General features: G+C 41.6%; 1 protein-coding gene across 1 annotated transcript in view; it reads right to left on the reverse strand.

Annotated features, from left to right (window-relative positions):
* The window catches only part of SMARCD2 (SWI/SNF related BAF chromatin remodeling complex subunit D2), a 51,668-nt gene extending 33,299 nt beyond the window's left edge, over window positions 1-18,369 (reverse strand). Inside the window, exon 1 of the mRNA XM_081932547.1 lies at window positions 18,076-18,369. Coding sequence (XP_081788673.1) covers window positions 18,076-18,258 — 183 coding nt within the window. The 5' untranslated portion in view covers window positions 18,259-18,369. The remainder of the gene's footprint in view (window positions 1-18,075) is intronic.
* Between the last annotated feature and the right edge of the window lie 891 nt (window positions 18,370-19,260).

Here is a 19,260-nt window from a genome sequence, read left to right on the forward strand (position 1 = left end):
TTTTCATTGAGCTACCTGATCGAGCTACACTTTTAAACTCAGCGGTCCATTCCTTCTATCTTCGATATGCAGAGCAGAGAAAGTATTGAGCCCTGAAAAAGATAATTAATTTAGCCCATAGCTCTTTGATCCTCCAGCAAGATCACTTTCTCAACCACCTTCCCTCAATATAAATAAAACATTAAACACAAAACAGTATAAATCTCTTAATAACCTTATCACAATATCACATATCATCGCAATATGTAGTGGGTTCTACTAACATTCTGGCTCACACCTGAGGGAAAAGCCAAGCCTTCAAGGCCTACCAGAGTGTCAGGATTATCTTAAATCTCAGGGAAGATTAAGATATTCCACTGGGCAGGCACCACAGCAGAGAAGACATAGTTCTTGGGTCTTACTAAATGACACTGCTTCTCAGAAGGCATACAAAGCAGAGGTGGTATTCAGCAGGTTCTGACCAGTTCTGGAGAACTGGTAGTGGAAATTTTGAGTAATTTGGTGAACCGGTAAATACTACCTCTGACAGGACCCACCCCCATCTATTCTCTGCCTCCTGAGTCCCAGCTGATTGGGAGGGAATGGGGATTTTGCAGTAACCTTCCCCTGCCACACCCACCAAGCCACATCCACCAAGCCATACCATGCCCACAAAACCGGTAGTACAAATTTTTGAATCCCATCACTGATATAGAGCATGCTCACTCCAGCATATTCATTTGCCACAAATTTGGTTTCTTATAATGGTATCTAGAAAAAAAGTTATCCAATACTAGCAAGATAATTTTAAAAGAGTCTTCTTTGAAGAATTTACATGGCTATGTTTTTTAAGGGGAATCTTATCTATTACCCAGTCCTTTCTTTTCTCCTTAATTATTTTTTTACATTCTCTGATTCAATGTTGGCTTTAGCTGCAATTGATCTCAGAAGTTGGTAGGAAAGGTATGAGGTAAGACTCCTCCACCATGACCTACCTCCTGTCCTTCAGCACTTGTGCCATGCCAGCCATTCAAGCATCCTCCCTGACGTGTGCTGCATTCTCACCAACATGAACCACAATCTTGCATATACCACCTGACCCATGTCCCCCTCACATCATTCCTCCAAGCCTTCCCCTCCCCAACTGTAGCTCTCACATACCCTCTCACACTGTCATGCACTCTTGCTGACCCATGCCAAAACTTTGCATACTTTCCCCGACGTCGCATTCTTCCTGATCCTCTCATATACTCTCCCCAATGCTTCTTGCACTTCTCATGCACCTCTTCTGATATGTACCACACCCTCTCTAACCCTCCCTACATCTCTCTGAGACAAAGGGCTTTATCTTATGCTGTGAGTGTTCCAGGCAATATTCTCTTGATTATCTCCCTATGATTATATTTTTAGCCAAAGTTACATTTAACTGCTTGTTTTTGTTCCAATCCACACATTTCTCTTGAGAGCAGTATTAGTTACATACTCACCTGAAGCATATATTTCTTGCCCCGAGAGGAATATTCATGTCAGACCAGTGGAAATAAATTGCCTCAATTTTTTCTCAAAGGCATTACAAAACCACCTGTCGTCTTATTAACTCCTTGTATTCTCACAGAACAAGGGATATGATTTCAAATTAAAATATCAAGATTCACATCTATTAGCATTCAACATAGAGGACAATATATGTCTATGTGTTTTTGTCTTTCTAAAATGTTTTGTCTACTTTTGTTTTGTCTTTGTAAAAAGAATGTTGGTCTTACCTGAATATGTCTTTTAAGTAGAGTAGAGGGAGGGGTCACGCGAGGGTTTAACACAGCCTGATTGGTCCATTAGACTGAGAGAAAACTTCTTAACCTTCTGTCTCTCCTATTGGTTCCCAGTTTCTTTGATGTTGAAAGTCTGCATCTGAAAGTCAAACAACAAGGGACAAGCCCCCGGGGCCGCCCGTTCCTCCCCTGCCCAGTCCCTGTCTAACTCACTAGGGTGGGATGTGACCCCTCCCTCTACTCTACTTAAAAGACACGTTCAGGTAAGACCAACATTCTTTTTCCAGTAGAGTAGAGGGAGGGATCACGTGAGGAACATACCTAAGCTACGTCCCAGGGAGGGAAGACTGGGGCCCAGGGGGAGGAACGGCCGCCACCCGCTGAAGGACCCTCCGGCCAAAGGACACCTCAGCCGAGGCGTAGATATCCAACCAGTAATGGCGTATGAAAGGGGTCGGGGAAGCCCAGGTGGCCGCCCGACAGATGTCCTCGAACGGAGCCCTGGTGGCCCAAGCCGCAGTCACAGTGGCACTACGGGGGGAGTGCGCCGTAATACCCGAAGGGGGAACCTGACCAGAAGCCTCATAGGCCGTGACGTTAGGGCCTTAAGGACTAGGGGAAGGTTCCAGGTCGGGAATTTGTGGATCGGCAGCAGCCTGAGAGCACAACTTGGCAAACACCGTCCAGGTAGAGTTATAGATTCTGGTGGTGAAAAGCTGTCTGGATGCCTCAATAGTAGCTATGACCCCTGAGGAAAGCTTCGCCTTCCTCAGGCGGCGGCGCTCAAGTACCAGGCGGTTAAGTGGAGCCACTGGGGCTCCGGATGGCTCAGGACCCCCTGACACAAGGCGATTTCCCCTCTCTGCCACTATCTTTCTGACAGTCCCTGGAATGAGGGGAAGGGGAGGGAAAGCATAAAGCAGGCCTGGAGGCCATCTGCTCCTGAGGGCATCCATGCCCTCCGCCGTTGGCATCCGGAATCGGGAAAAGAAGCGAGGCAGCAGTGAATTGCTGGGGGTGGCAAACAAGTCCACTAGAGGAGTGCCGAATTTCCGACAGATCTTCTGGAACAGTTCGGGTGCTAGCTGCCATTCGCCGGCCCGGCTCAGCCAATCCGCCTGGTGGTTGGACACTCCCAAGATGTGTTCCATCACCAAAGAGGCCAAATGTCTCTCCGCCCATAAGCCGAGTGTCTGCGCTTCCCGCCAAAGGGCCCGGGAGTGAGTTCCCCCTGTCGATTCATGTGCGCCTTTGTGGCAACATTGTCCATCAGGAGAAGGATGTGCTGACCCCGTAGGTGTTGACTGAAGTGTCGCAGAGCCAGTCTCGCAGCCTTGAGTTCCAGCCAGTTTATATTGTGGCTGAGATCCGAGGCCGTCCATTGTCCCTCAGCCATGTTGGAGGACATCACCGCCCCCCAGCCGAAAAGGCTTGCGTCTGTCGTCACTGTCACTCTTTCTGGCTCCCAGACGAGCCCCCCTTTTGCACCGCCGGTGATAGCCACCACCAAAGAGACGCTTGTATGTCCATAGGTAGGCATAGGGGCCTTAGGGAGTTGCTCATCCTCTTCTTCTGGATCAGGGCCCACTGCAGCGGACACAGGTGTAGTCGAGCCCAGGGCACTATCCCTATGCAGGACACCATCTTGCCCAGAAGTTGTGATAAGGTCAGGATGGGAACTGACCTTCTCGCCCTGACCTTGGTTACAAGTTGGCGAAGGCTGGCAAGTCGGTCCGGGGAAAGAGTCACTATCCCTGTGGTTGAGTTTATGACCATCCCTAGGTGAAGGATCTGATTGGAAGAGGACAGATGGCTTTTGGGGAAGTTGTCAGAAAACCCCAGGGACTGGAGGCAATGAATGGTGAGGCGAAGATCCGACTTCGCCCTGGAGAGGGAATCTGCCTGAAGAAGGACGTCGTCCAGGTAGCATTGGAGTCTCACTGGCCCCGCTGCCAATGCCGCCAGGACTTTTGTAAAGGTGTGGGGGGGGCGAGGCCAGACCAAATGGGATGGCCCGGTATTGATAATGACACCCCCCGTGGGAGAATCGAAGGTACTTGCGGTGGGACTGGAGGATGGGGATGTGGAGGTAAGCCTCCATCAGATCCACCAAGGCCAGATAATCCCCCCGCCGAATGCCCTGAAGGATGGATTTCAGGGAAGACATCTTGAAACGTCTGTATACAAGGAACCGGTTCAATCGCTTGAGGTCCAGAATCACCTTCCAACCCCCCGAGCTCTTGGAGCCATGAACAGGTTGGAGTAGTAACCCCACCCGCGTTCCGCAGTTGGAACCGCCTCCACCGCCCGGATCTCTAGCAGATGTTTTACAGCAAGATCCATCAGATGGTGGCGCTCCGGGTTTCTGGAGTGGGGAAAGGTTCTGAAGAATCTCGGGGGTTCGATGAGGAACTCTAGCCTCAGGCCGAACTGGACGGTGGCCCTAACTCAGGCGTCTGTGGTGATCCCGTCCCACTGGTCCGCAAACATTGCCAGATGGCCGCCGATGGGAGGGCTCGGGTTCGAGTCATTTCCCCCTGCGGAAGGAGCAGCCACCTCCCCCACGAAAGAGCCGTTTGGACTGGGACTGGAACGTGTTATGGTCCTGGTAAGGAGGCTGTGAATAATGCCTGTCCTGCCTGTAAGAAGGATATTGCTGCTGCTGCTCGTGGTCAGGGGCCCTGAAGGAGGGCCTACGGTATGGGTGGGGACGGGATTCCGGTTTCTTGGCGGTGGACGGCATAACTTTCTTTTTATCTTTGTTTTCCACCAAGATGGGATCCAGAGACGCCCCCAAAAGGTTGGGTCCCGTGTAGGGGGCCGCAGCTAAGTTCCACTTTGCCTTATTGTCCATCTACCAACTGCGAAGCCACAGGAGGCGACGGAGGAGACAGATGTGGCTAAGGCACCGGAGGCGAACTTAAGCGCATCCAGAGTCGCGTCAGCCGAATACTGTGAAGCTGCTAGGATCTTTGTAATGTCCTGGTGGAGGCAGTCGTCCTGGATCGGAATTCGATCCTGGAGCTGGCGGAGCCACATCAGCGTGGTACGGTTAAAATACGACGCTGCGGCTGCTGCTCTAAACGCCCATGCAGAAGCGTTGAAGTTTTTGCGTAGAATTAATTCAGCATGCTTATCCTCCGGCTTCATCTTGTCTGCTGCGTCCCTGGACACTACAGGGGAGGAGGAGACGAGAGCCGCTATTGGAGTGTTAATAATAGGGAGCTGGAGTTCTTGGGCAAAGGCCTGTTCTACATTATAAACTTGACAGTCTTTGCTGCCCGGGGTGGAAAAGTTGGAGGGACAGGTCCACTGATTCTTCAACACTCCAGGAACAAGGGGGGAGGGGCTGGAATCTCCTCCTTGTTCAGAGCAGTGTTGGAGAACATAGCCATGTCTGGATCCCTTGGAGGCGGAACCGTAGGGTCCCCAGTTCCAATTTTGGTAGTCTTCCTGGGCTTATGCAACAAGGGTTTGAACATGGCCGGGGGCAGCAGAGTCGATGAAGACAGTGAGTCCTGGGGGGCGGAGTCCTCATCTTCCGAGAATTCCAAGTCATTATGGCTGTCCTCCCCCCAGGTGGAGCCCTCGCTAATCAGGGAGCGGGAGGGGGCTCTCGAGCGAGGCCTATGATAGGAATAGGGCCTGCTGTGGTAAGGCGCTCTGTCCCTCTGAGCAATGCCCCGGGAGATGGCTGCCGAAATAAGCCTCCTAATGTTTTCAGGGAGGTGTTCTAGATCTTCCAGGTCCTCCTGGTAACGATCCGGGCCCAGAGGGGCTGGACCCTTAGTTGAGTGAAAGTGCCTAGAAGAACCTTCCAAAGGGTCCCCAATCTCTGCTTCAACTGGGTTGGGAGACTCTGACATGGAAGGAGAATCAGACCTCCTGGGGCTCTGGCATGACCTGGAAGGGGACCCCGAGGGAGAAGTGGGACTGAATCCCCTCCGAGGGGAGGGGGAAGGATTGATGTTGAGCCCAACTGGAGACCTGGATCGGGACCTGGGCTTAGCTGCCAAGGCCTGTTTCTCCGCCCTGGTGATGGTCCTTTCCAGCGCCCTCTGGCACCTCTGTTTGTCCCTTTCTGTTGCCCTAGATGGCCTTTGTGCTGCCTGAGGCCTAGAGGAAGAGGTCCTGGCCCCAGGTTGATCAGAATGGGCCTCCCTGTCTTCTGGGGCCTGGGCAGAGGTAGCCTGCACCGGCTCTGCACACGCCACCATCGCCCCACTCACGTGTCAGCCGCCCTGGGCCTCGTGGAGGTCGTCAGTCAACCGGGAGGTAGGCCCTGTCTCTGGCATGACCTTCAGATCGCCCTGTTTCCTCGCCTTGAGTGCGCGGAGCCTCTGTTAAAATCTTCGGCCCGTCGCACGTGGAGGCTGCCAAAATGGCCGCCGGAGCCTCGCACCCAATATTTAAAGTCTTCGGCAGTCGCGGCTTGTCTTTTGGGTGCCGCGGCTCGCTCTCGCGCCTTGTCGGAATGCTGGGGCCTTTGCAGAGCGCGCGCAGCTCCGGAAGGGAGGCTGGCGTGAAAATACTCAGTCGGAGGGCCGCGGGTAGCCGAATGGTCTGTCAGCGCTCTTCGGCGGCACTACGGCTCGAATTCGGCTCGATCTCAACCGGGAACGTTGCGGGCGGTGTTTTTCGGCTCCTGGGGCTGTAGTGGTCGCCCAGCACGCCCGCAGAACCGGGAATGTGTCCGGGCACCCGGCCCGTGGGGAGGGAGAGGAAACACCCCATGGGGCTTTCCCTGGCCGCTGAGGACACGCACGAGACCGTCCGTCTGGGCACAGCCACCAAATTTAAAGTTTAGAATAACCAATTCATCAAATTAGAAGTTCAAATTTACCTTATCTAGTAGATTTAATCGAAATTAGCCAAATTTTCCTGTCTAGAGAACCAAAACACAGTGCTTGGACCAAAAGACTGAGAGGAAAATGGGAACCAATAGGAGAGACAGAAGGTTAAGAAGTTTTCTCTCAGTCTAATGGACCAATCAGGCTGTGCTAAACCTTCGCGTGACCCTTCCCTCTACTCTACTGGAAAACACTTTGTATTTTGTAGTTTGAAGTTTGTATTTTAATTTTTGGAATAAAATAAAATTTAATAATAAAAAACAGATTCACAAACTAAACCAAGTAAAAGTAAACACAGAATAAGAAACTAATCTTAATTTCCCACAAAAGTTCACTCCTACTTATTCCTCTTCCTCTAGCTTTTTCCCCTTTTCTTTTCAGCAATATAATATAGAAAGAGTTATTTTGTTCTTGCCTTGTTTAAATAATCAGAAGCAAGTAAGACTGACCTGTGTGCAAACGTGTGTATAAAACTGTGTTTAAAAAAATTAAACTAAGATAAAAATGATGGCAAATTAATATAAAGTAAAAAAAAAGTTAAAATAGAAAAAAAAATCAAAGACAAAGCTAAAAAATACAAAAGTTAAAATACAGAACAGTTAAAAGAAAAATAGAAAAGAAAAAAACTACAAAGAAATAGTTCCAATCTTCTTCACAAGTTGAAAGTACAATTATAAATTTACCTCTTACTCTTATTACATTATTTTCTTACTATAATCTACCCTCTGAAACCATCTGAATCCGTGTATGTATCTAAATCCAGAATTTTCTAACTTGTTTTATATGTCCACCAAACATGAAAAATTATCTTTTCTTGTTCTTATTTTCAACATAAATTTGGAAGTGCTTTTTATATGTCATCAATTTCTCTGATGACATATCTAATGGTACATTATTTTATAAAAAATCTTTTTGGAGATTATAACATGGTGTAAATTTGAATCCTTTCAGTTACATATGTCCCATTGCTCCATCTGCATATTATAACCAACATATTAGCCTATATCAATCCATTCTTTCACTTGTTTTTCTGGTTCAAATTTTCCTTGACAAATTAGCCATTTTGTATTTACTTATTATGTCTCATCTACAAAATGTTTTTTTTTTTTGTGCTTAGATACACAAATATGTTTTTGGCACAACTGAGGTTGGTATCTATTCTGTATTTTCAATGTGGCACATTCAACATAATGATTTTTAAAATCAATATTAAACCTGACTTTAAACCTTGGTTTAATCTTTTTATAGCTTCAGAAACTTCCCTTATTATCATAAATCTACTCATAATCAGTATTGGTAATCCAAGGTAAATTTTGTTGCTTTAGATAGATATTCATCTATTTTCTATAGACAGAAGTCAATCCTTTAGTAATAATAATATTAATAAATGATTTTTATATGGCCACATCATCCATTAGGAGCCATGGTGGTGCAGTAGTTAGAATGTAGTACTGCTGCTGGCTGCCTGCAATTTGGCAGTTCGACTATCACCAGGCTCAAGGTTGAGCCACCCTTCCAAGGTCTGTAAACCCAGATTGATGGGGGCAATATGCTGACTCTGTAAACCGCTTAGAGAGGGCTGTAAGCGATATATCACTGTGAAGCGATATATAATTTTAAGTGCTATTCCTATTAACTCTCTTATAATGTTGATTTTTTCCTTTTTATAATTTATATTCTAGCCACTTTTCTGGTTTATCTCTTTTTCTCTTAGGGAACATAATTAACATAGACAATTATTGTTATTAAAGTTTAATTTGTTGACAAATACTTCTCAGGACATTTCTTTAATTCTTCTTTTTTCTTTATTTCAGAATAGCTGATGTTTTCTCTTGACTGTTAAGTTCATTGTGATGTTGTATAAAATAACCTCTAATAAAATCTTTACTCTCATCCCAAACAATTCTTAAATCAATCCCTTTACTTAAATTGTTTTTTTTAATTAAATTCTTTTGCAGCTTCTTTCTATAGCAATATTTTGTTCAGTCTCCATCTAAAAGAATTAGATTTTTGTTTAAAAAACACTCACAGGAGTATGATCCAAAAATGTCTTTGGTAATATCTCTACTTAAAAAAACCTTAGTAGCCAAGTTCTTTGAAGTTCAAATCACGTCTATTCTTGAAAAAGATCTATATGTGTCAGAAAAGTAGGGTCTTTTGAATTGTCACTCTTCTGTCTCCATATATCAGCCCAAAATCTCCATCAAATCAAATACATTTTTTAGTAATTTGCCTTGAACAATTTCAGTATTTTTCTCAGTTCTGCTCAGTAGTGGGGGAGAACACTCATTCCAATACCTCAGGAAACACCAATTTTCATAAGAGACACTATTAATCTCCCTATATGTCACTTATAAAACAATGGCAATAACAATAGCACCCTGAGTGCTATACAACAGTCTCTGGGTGTATTACAATGTCAGCATATTGCCTCTAACAACCTGGGTCCTCATTTTACTGACCTTTGAAGGATAGAAGACTGAGTCAAACCTGAGCCTCGTCAGGATTAAACTCTAGACCCGTGATGGCGAACCTATGGCATGTGTGCCACAGGTGGCTCACGGAGCCATATTTGCCGGCACAACATCCCACAGCAGCCCTCAGCTGTGGTGCACATGCGTGCCAGTCAGCTGACTTTTGGCCTTCTGGAGGGCCGGGGGAGGCCATTTTCACCCTCCCCAGGCTTTAGGAAAGCCTCTGGAGCCTGGGGAGGGTGAAAAACAGGCCCAACACCCAACTGGAAGTTTGGGAACTTCCGGTTGGGTCATTGGGCCAGTAAAGCCTCCAGAGTCTGGGGAGGGCGAAAACTCCCCCTCCCACGTGGGGGTCGCTTGCGCTTGTGCAGGTGGGTGGGCACGCGGTAGCGCACCCGCACACAGTTTTGGCACACCTTTAGAAAAAGGTTAGCCATCACTGCTCTAGACTGTAGGCTGCATTTTAATCACTACACAATTATTCCCTCATATGAGACAGAAATTTCCAGTATCAAAATCTTAGTCCCATGAATTCCTATTTCCACCTCAACTAATCTATCATGCTAATCAGTCAGTACAATTTCTGGCTGTACTGACTGATGAACTGATTCCACTGAGTCCACTCCATTTTTTTCTTTTTATTTCTTTGTTCCTTCCAACATAAAATCTTTACCAATTTTTTTTAATCAAACATTTTATATCCTTTCTACTAATGTGCATCTCTTCTAGACAAATTATATCTTGTCTTAATTTTTTAAATAATAATTTCCAACCCCCTCCTTTGGGGAGCATTTGCTCCATTCATATTCCATGCAGTGCCTTAGCGATGGGAGGCTCTGGGAGGCCTAGTGCAGTGCTAGGCTCACCTGCCTCAAGCCCCCCCCCCAGGGCCTCCACCAGCCCCTGACACATCCCATGCTGTTTTCTGCCACTCAAAACCCCCAGGGCTTCTCCCACCAGATCCCTGCAGGCAGGGTTCTAGGATTATAAATTAATAAGCACTACTCAATATATTTAAATTTCAGCGCTTGATAAATTAAACATACAACCCACAACCAAGGGGCTACCAAGTCGGTGAATACATCAAGAGAAAGCAAGGAGTAGTATCTATTTGTATACAGTATGACTCTTAATGCAAGGTTAGAGATTTTATACAATCCTTGTTTTTCTTTATTAAAGAATGAAAAGGATAAAATTATTAAATGCTAACTTCATACAAAACTACTTATTCTTGGAAACTTTAATCAAAATAATAATATATGAATTTTGTAGTGAGCAAGTATCGTAAGGTTCAATAATAACTAAACAAAGCAATTTTCTAGTAAGGTGATTGCAGATCAGAAGTTTGACTTGGTGCCTGTTTTTTTAAAAAAATTATTTTAATATATTTCATTTCATATCTTATTATAGTTTTTATGTTGTTTTATGTATAAATGTTTTAAATAGATAGACAAATAAAATAACTGAGCCACTCTCTGAGCCACTGACACCAGAAACGTTTGGCTGATGGCAACATAAGTGAATCAGCATTTACTTGCCAGTGACAATTTTCCCTTTAGGGTTTTACAACATTTCTAGATACAACTAGAAAACTAAAGAGAGAAAACAAATATAAAATAGTATAGAATACTTGACTATAAGGAGATGTGCTGATAAAAATATTTGTATATGATATAAAATATTTGGCTCAGGAATAAAACATGTCAATATTATCCTACCAGCTTAATACATCTGCACCAGTTCATTTTCTAATATCATGTGAATAGAAACAAATTTTAGAACTGCAAGAGTTCCACTTTAATTTTAAAAAAAGTTCTATCACTCATTATAATGTTATATAACTTTTGCTAAACTAAAATGGTGCCACAAACATCTTTATACCATTCTCTATTCTCAAATAATCCACACTTCTATCACACACATGCAATATAACATCTGGCTCTCATCCTAACACAGTGCTACCCTTTCCTGAAAAAAATCCAAATTTAATAAATATACTATTCTGTATACATAATTGTTAAAGCAAAGTTACAGGTGAAATGATTGACATTAATATGACTGTTCATTAAACTACTGATATTATCTAATATTAGTCAACTTTTACCAAACACGATGAAACAACTATAATGTACTTTAGAATTACTCAATTAGTTGGATAATGATTCCTAAATTGGCTCTAATACAAAGTTCTATAAATATTGCACTGAAGATCTCCTTAAACAGGATTTTTCCTTCCTCACCTATAGGAGACATCCCTCCATAAATTATATCTTAAAAAATATGTTTTTGTTCTAACAATATTGTTTTTGCTGTAAGTAAATATAATTGATGCAGTAATTTATTGCACTCATACGATTAACTTTTTTTTACTTTGAGTAAGAGCTTGAGAAGAACAACCATTTAGATGTTAGCTAAGTGATGTTCAATTTGAAAGCTTCCACATCCCTAAACAGAAAACATTGATTCACTGAACCAAACTATGCATTTTATCTATTAAGTATTTGAACTCAGGTACATCTTTTATCTTCACATGTCTGAAAAAATAAGAAAAAAGAAGAAATGTTAATGTTCTATGTTAACTCAGTTTTTTAGCTAAAATGCAAAACATAAGAGTCAATTTCAGAGGTTTGTATAAAACCACCCAGCAGGTTCAACATTGCTAAACCTGCTGCATTTGGCTGCTGCTGTTTCCTGCTTCCTCACTGCAGAACCACCAAGGGAAGTGAAGGGACGTGCAGGGGTACAGCCTCTCTTACTGCTAAAACATTCATGTTTCCTTCATCTGCAGAACAAAACGAACACTCCTCATTTGTGGGATATGTATCATTCATAACTTGCACATCTTCCAGAGAATACTATAAAACCAATACTATACAATTTTATTTTGCAATGCCATTAGCATGATGAAGGAGTGTGAAACATACTAAAACATAAGGTATTTTATTACTGTTCTATAAACAACAATAGAATTGGATTATCAAACATCCCATTCTATTTTCAAAATGCAAGAACTCATTCAATGATTATGTATCTTGAAATTTGTCATATTTTACTGATAAATTTTTTAAAAGATCTGTATACTAGGATGCCAGTGAGAACCATTTATGATTAGTTATTTGTCTGTATTCCCAGGATACATACTAGTGGCTTCTAAATTCTGGAGTTCTCAGCTCAACAGTCAACAGGATGCTTCAGAAAAAGCCCTGACATTGTATATATTGTTACAATGCTCTTTTTTAGTCCAACATTGAAACCCAGCAAAATCAAACAGAGGAGACCTTGAACCAAAAAAGATAATTTCACTTCTAACAACACTGTGTCAAAAATCAAATCCATAAGGTCTATGTCTGGTATAATTTAAACTACAGTTTATCAAGATGTGAAGTAGTTTAAAATTTCCACTGGCTGGGCATACTTCTCTTTTTCTCTCTAATAGGACTGCTAATTCAGAAACATCTCCGTTCACTACTTTTAATTAACCATAGCTTGTCAAATTATCCAACATTTACACAGGAATGGTATATTTCACATTAAGCTATGAGTTGTTTAATCATTGTTTACTAAATAAATCACATTACACACACATCAAGTATGTATGACTTTACATACTATAGGAACCAGGCCTATGATTTATCATACCATATTTTACAAAAAGTAGTTCAATTATTTCAATTAACTCAGCAAACTCGGATTAATCGGAGCAGAAAAGGAAGTTTCTGAATTCTTCCAACAGCTTCAGAAAAAAGGGGGGGATGGGAAAACTGAAAAGAGTACACTCATTTCAACTATAATAAATAAACAAGCATTATTAGCATGTCTGCACACAATCATGCTATTAAAGTGTAATATATAAAATTCTGCTTGTTATGAAATAAACTTCTATATTTTTTTAATTTTAAGGTTTGAGTTAATAACCTTGCTTTGCAAGTCTTCCATAATTCGGCAACAATAATATTTTATTTCATTATATTTTAGTTTGAATTCGTTCAGAATGACTTCTCTCTTTTTACATGATCTAAGAATTCTTGTTCCATTTAAGACATTTTCTTAATCTCACATAATTCTTCTTTGAAAACATTTCATTTTTTTAAATTTTCCTATTAATTATGTCTTTTTAAATATCTATGATTCCTTTTATGGCTGGCAATTTATAAAATCTGGGGTTGTAAGAAACCTAAACTGAAACCCAAAAAGTGATTTGGATGTTATGGGGACATGCACTTAGTGTCTTAAAGTAATGCATCTTTCCTCAGCACTGAATTTCCTCTCAATCCTAGGAGAAGATGTGTTTAATTTAAAGCATTCCCAATGGATGTTATGTGCATGCCTACATGAGCAACATTTATTAATACTGTGCAGAAATTAAATCCAGGTCTTTACACAGCTGTAACACAATTATTTTTATATTTGGAAAAGAATAAAGATTTTAATGTAATTAGTTAGTTACAAGTGTGGTTTTCATTTGTCTATATATTGACATATCTTTGTATGTCTTATAGGATTAACTACGCTGAAGTTGCACTGTATAGTACCATAATGGCAAACATGTGGCAAACGGAGCCCTCTCTGGGGTCACGCCTCAGCTCAGCTCCACTGCACGTGTGTGCCTCCCACCGGCAGGTGATTTTTCGGGTGTCTGTCGTATATGCGCAGGGCACATGCAGGAGACGTGCGCTCATATGCAAGGGGCCCAAGTTTAAACCCTCTCGGGCCCCATTTTTGGTCCCAGGAGGCTTCAGGGAGGCTTGCCAGGCCCAAAATGGATCACGTGGAGGTTGTGCGCACATGTGCAGGGCGGCAGGGGGCAAGGGAGGCTGTCACACACACATTGCATTGTGGGCACACACACATGCGCACACTAGGCACAGAAGGACAAAAAGGTTAGCCATCATGATATAGTAGATATGGATTTATATCTTTAATTCCAATAGAAATAAGCATACGTTTTCTACAAACTTATTTTCAAATCGTTTTTCTTTCCCTAACTTTACCAAGAAAGACAGACAAAGTTTACAAGCATTTCCTACATTCTTTTACTATACTTACATTAAGTATGTTCTTTATCAAGAGTATATTGGAATGATTTGGCCTATAATAATGATGCATTATTTTGCTGCCATGCTTAAGAAATATTACAGAAATATTTTTCTTTCTTTTTTCTATTCCATATTTTTCTTTAGATTAAAACTTATTTTAACCTAAAACTATTCATTTCAGAAAAATGTTGAGCACTATGCATATATTTCTAACGTTTAAAATAAATATATGTTGTTCAAAAATATTTTAAATTAAGGTTTTAAATTAATGGAAACCAAACTGCCACCACTCTGTTGTTGTTTTCTAAAAAGACATAACACCTAGGCAATGTCATGGGTGAAGTGAAACAAAGACCCTACCAATTAGGATAGAAAGGTAGCATGGCAGGTAATGGCAGGTAATTTCACCTGAATAGAAAGATGTCATACTTTCAGTAATCTAAATTTATCTAAAAAGATAAAGGTAAATTGGGGGGGGGGGAATTAAACACACATATGAAAATAATTTAAACAATATGGGAAAATACGTGGTAGGGTAAATGTTAATTTATACTAAAATTTTAATTTTCTAAGACTGACTTCAAATTCAATTTGGTCTTCCTAAATTATAACAGTGACAGCATGATCACCTTAAACATGTTTTAATGGCTTAATATGAGGCCAACACGTAGGTTGTTTCCAAAAGCACTTGTTGTATGCTCTAATGGAATCTATGACAGAAGTAAAATTCACAATCTATGTTTTTTTAAAGGTCAAGAATATAATATCCTGAAATGAACATTTCTGGGATATTATAAATATTGATAAAAGAACCAGAATTTTCAATAATGCCCTGTCAATAGTTTCATGTTTTTTTAAAATGTTTAAATTATATCAATAGATTTGACATTTGAGTTGATTTATCAAAAAATGTATTTAGAATGCATTGGACTCCCCAAAGAATGTGCTTGAAAAGAAAGATATGAGATTTTGTTTCATGAAAATGTTCATTGATCCATATAATATGGTCCTGCTGTCATTTGGTACTTTTCGGGAGTGGCATTTTAGATTTATGGGGAAATTTTAAATGTTAAAAATGTTAAAGTGATTTCAAATATACACTAAAGTTTTAGAAACTGTTCATCAAGAATTATGTTTTATTGGTAGCAGGTGGCTAGAAGAATTATACTGAGAAATTGAAATGGTGTATTATTTCAGAAGTTAAGCAATGCTTTTTTAAGTATAATCCATTCTGGAAGAAAAAGTACTCTTTACTAATCAAAAGATGAAACACTATGTACTATTTTGGTAGATATTTTAAGATATCTTACAATAGTATTTTGTATTTGAGTACATTATAATACTATATGTATCTACAATTAAACCTGAGGCATTTAATAATATAAGGGATGCTGTTGGAGAGTTGAAATAATTGCTATTTTAACTTTTTTTATTTTATGCAGTATTTTACTACTTTGCCCATTGCTGATTATATTTTTAAACTTTTTTGAATTATTTGAAGCCAATCAATGAAAACGTAGTATATAACATAGCAGTGCAATATTTTGGTTTTAAAGGAAAAACTACTTCAGAGTGCAAAAATGTATAACACTTATCTCCATTAACCAAATGTGGTTTTTCCTAGATTCCATAACAAATTGAATCTGGGAAAAGATGGCTGCTTTAAGGAGTTGTAGATGGATGCCACATTCTCCACATGCTCTAAAGCACTCTTCTGTTTCTGAATTCAAATCTCATCCCAACTTTAATATATAAACTACATAATTAATTAAATCTATATTTTGCAAGAAATGCTTAACTATTTGTGTTATGAGTCTAATTCATGCCCCATTAGCAATGTATATAGTGTGTATAGAGCAGTGGTGGTTTTCCATTATTTTTACTATCAGTTTGCTTGTGCGCATGTGAGCACTCGCGCAACGCCTCCACGCATGCACAGAAGCATCCGGTCAGGTGGGCAGAGCTTCCTGCTGCTGCGACTACCGGTTCTCCCAATCCACATACTTAAGAGTCACCTGAACTGCAAGATGAGAAGCAAATAAATTTAATAAATAAATAAAAATAAACCATGGAGAAAATCTCTCTTTCCAATGTTGGCATGGCTATGTCAAAAAAAGGAAAGAGGGGTCTTACTCAGATTTTTAAAAAATTGTTCTATGGATATTCTTTAAATCAATATCATTATTTCATTGGTGAACATAAAATATCTCCAATAAATTATTATCCCAAAAAGTGTAAGCACTTAAAGTGTCTCCTTGTGGATACATATTGCAATACTTTAGGGAGTGCACCAACATTGCTTTAAATCACCAGCAGTCTGACATCATTTTTGACATCATTGCTATATTTTCTTTCATTCCTTACATTCAAACTAAAAGTGTAATACTATCTCTGTACTCAAATACTGCTGAAGACTCAATTCTTCTAATATACAAAGTCTTGTATAATCAAGAATCCCAGAGAACGGGAAAATTCCTTTCCAAACAAATTCACAAGTCAAAATACACTCAGGTTTCATGGAAAATGTTTCAGATCCTTCTTTAAGTAAAATGTTGCTTCCTTTCATATTCTCCATCTTTTAAATATCCCTTAATATCCAACTTCTTAGAGAATTAAAGAAGCACCCAAGAGATTCTAGCCAAAGTTCCAATTGTGCTGAAAGCAAGTGATACAAAAATTTATTAAATCATGTCTGTCACTATCGCAAAATACAGAAATGAAGCACAATTTGATATAAGCAAAATTAAAATTGACATTAAGGTAGCGTATTAATTAAAAAGAGGATGTTCAAGGAAAAAAAATGGAAAAAATTTTAGTCCTAACTTTTAGGCAAAGAAGGACTGAGGGGAGAAATCTGCCAAAGGCTTCTTAGGGAACGTTATACTACCTTTAAAAACCAAAAATTTGATTTCTGATTGCAAAACTTTTTACCTCTCACAGAGCTCCATCACCACAAAATCACTATAAGGTTGCAATCCTACAAATTATGTTGGAATAACTTACTCCATTAAACACAGAAGAAATTTCTCTTGAATAACCGTAAACAGTATTACACAAACAGACCTATAATTTGCAGTGCAAACTCCACCTCCTCTTGCCACAACCATAGGCCTAAGACAAACCAGATGGCACATGCAAGCCAATATTTAACTGTCTCTCAATGCCCCATTAGAGCACATCTAATTATTCAGATCTTAAGGCTTCCTCAAAAACATAAGGAAACATTAAATATTTATTTAAATTAGTAGACATTACCAATATTTGTCAAGGTAACTTAAAAACAAATCCATACGAATTATACCAGCCTAAGGAAAATATTTTTATTGTTTTAATGTTTTTAAAATTGTGTTCACTGCTTTGTCATTCTAGAACTGTAAATCACCCAGTGAGTTAAATAGCTATAGAAATCAAATAAATAAAATATTTAATACCTAATTTATTAGGAATGGAATAATTTTGTATACTTAGATTGACCATCACAAAATAAGTTGTTTCGCTTTTTCGATCCTTCAGCAATTTCTAAAAAGCAACCCAAGGAACCGAAATGCTGCTGCCTCTGACGCCTCTATTTTCCCCAAAGGAAACACAATCCCTTCCATCCCACCTAACAGATGCCGCTTATTCTCCCTCCCTATGTTCAGTTTCTTTAAAGTACCCCCTTTTCTGAAAAAAAAATTGCTCATATTTCCCCCAATAGATACTGACGCCCCTGCTACAGCTGCCAGTCTCTTCACGTGTCTCCAAACTGACAGCCTCCAAAGTGAACTTTTCTTAATGGGACGACCTGCACATAACTTGGACTATAACTCTTAATGTTCCCAGTTCGCGGATGATGGGAATCATAGCTGTGTAAAATTCAGAGGACGCCAGTCGGAATCGAGAAAAACCGCATACATTTTTGGCGCCGCTGTTTCCGCACTTTTCCCGAACTGACAACACATGCACACGTGCGCGCTTCCTCACTTACTTGGAACTGAGGTCCGTGGCCCATGGGCCGATAAGTACCAGCCCCAGCAGGACCAGGTCCTCGCAAAAGCCCGCTTCCCGGTGCTGGGATAGAGGGCGAAGGTACGCCCGCTGCCACCGAGACAGCCGCCGATGGTCCCTCCGGGGGCGGCGGAGTCAGGGGAAAGCCGCCGCGTCCGGCCATAGGAGCTGTTGGTGGAGGCAACGGCTGCAGATCGCTCAAGCGCGTCCGAGAGAAGGAAACAGCGGTGGTTGATAGACGGAGAGGGCAGTTCAGTACATGCCACGGACTCCTCCTCTGGGGCCGCCCTCCTCTCAACTGCCTGAGCCCAGCCTGGCCCTGCGGCGAGGAAAGAGGGGGGGGGGGAGGAGACAAACAAGCGCCTCTCGGGGCGGTGCGACGAGCCAGCGCCGCCGCTCAGAGGCGCCAAAGAACAGCCTTGGGAACCGACGTGCAATCTGGTCACGAGGGGCAGCTGCACGCGCGGTCGCTGCCGCCTCGCCCCGGACCCAGCGCGTGAGCTCCTCGCCTGGACGTTTGCGCTTCAGTGTCCTTCTTCTGGCGCCGGCAGGGGAGATTTCTCCCACCCTCCCACCCCTTCCTGTGAAATTGGATGAGAATGGTTGGGGAAAATGTGGAATCAATTTTTTTACGTCAGGCATAAATACGGGCGGTATGACACAGGATGCCCGTTCTTGAGCCAGCAAAAGAATTTGATGCAAGGAGTTCCTAATTGCGCCCCGTGGCCCTATTCTGCCTCAAAAAAAAAAAAAGGCCAGCAAATGTGTTGCTCTATGATTTTCATACTTATTATTCCCTGAATGGTGGCCACCGAGCATCACCGGTCATAAAAAAGCAGCAAATGTCACTCGTTAAAATCTGTAGCATGCACTTTAAGGATTTCAGGTGATGCTTTGGACCGTGGGTTTCTCGGTCATTCAAACGGCTTAAACCTCAGAAAGATAGGAACACACTACTTCTATGACCTGCTGCTGTCTTTGCAGGGGGCAAAGAAAAGCAGGAGAACTTTCTGGTGAATCAAGCTGGAGGTCAAGGGGGAGCCATCAATAATGAGAGAGCTTCATAATCTGCTGACAGCACTGTTGGGAGTAGGAAAGTTGATGACAAGGACCAGCAATACCTCAAAATACCTGGGGGGGGGGAGAGCAGAAAATTGAGTTGGAG

This window comes from Natrix helvetica (genome assembly GCF_964273705.1).
Source record: "Natrix helvetica genome assembly, chromosome: Z".
Lineage (NCBI taxonomy): Eukaryota > Metazoa > Chordata > Lepidosauria > Squamata > Natricidae > Natrix > Natrix helvetica.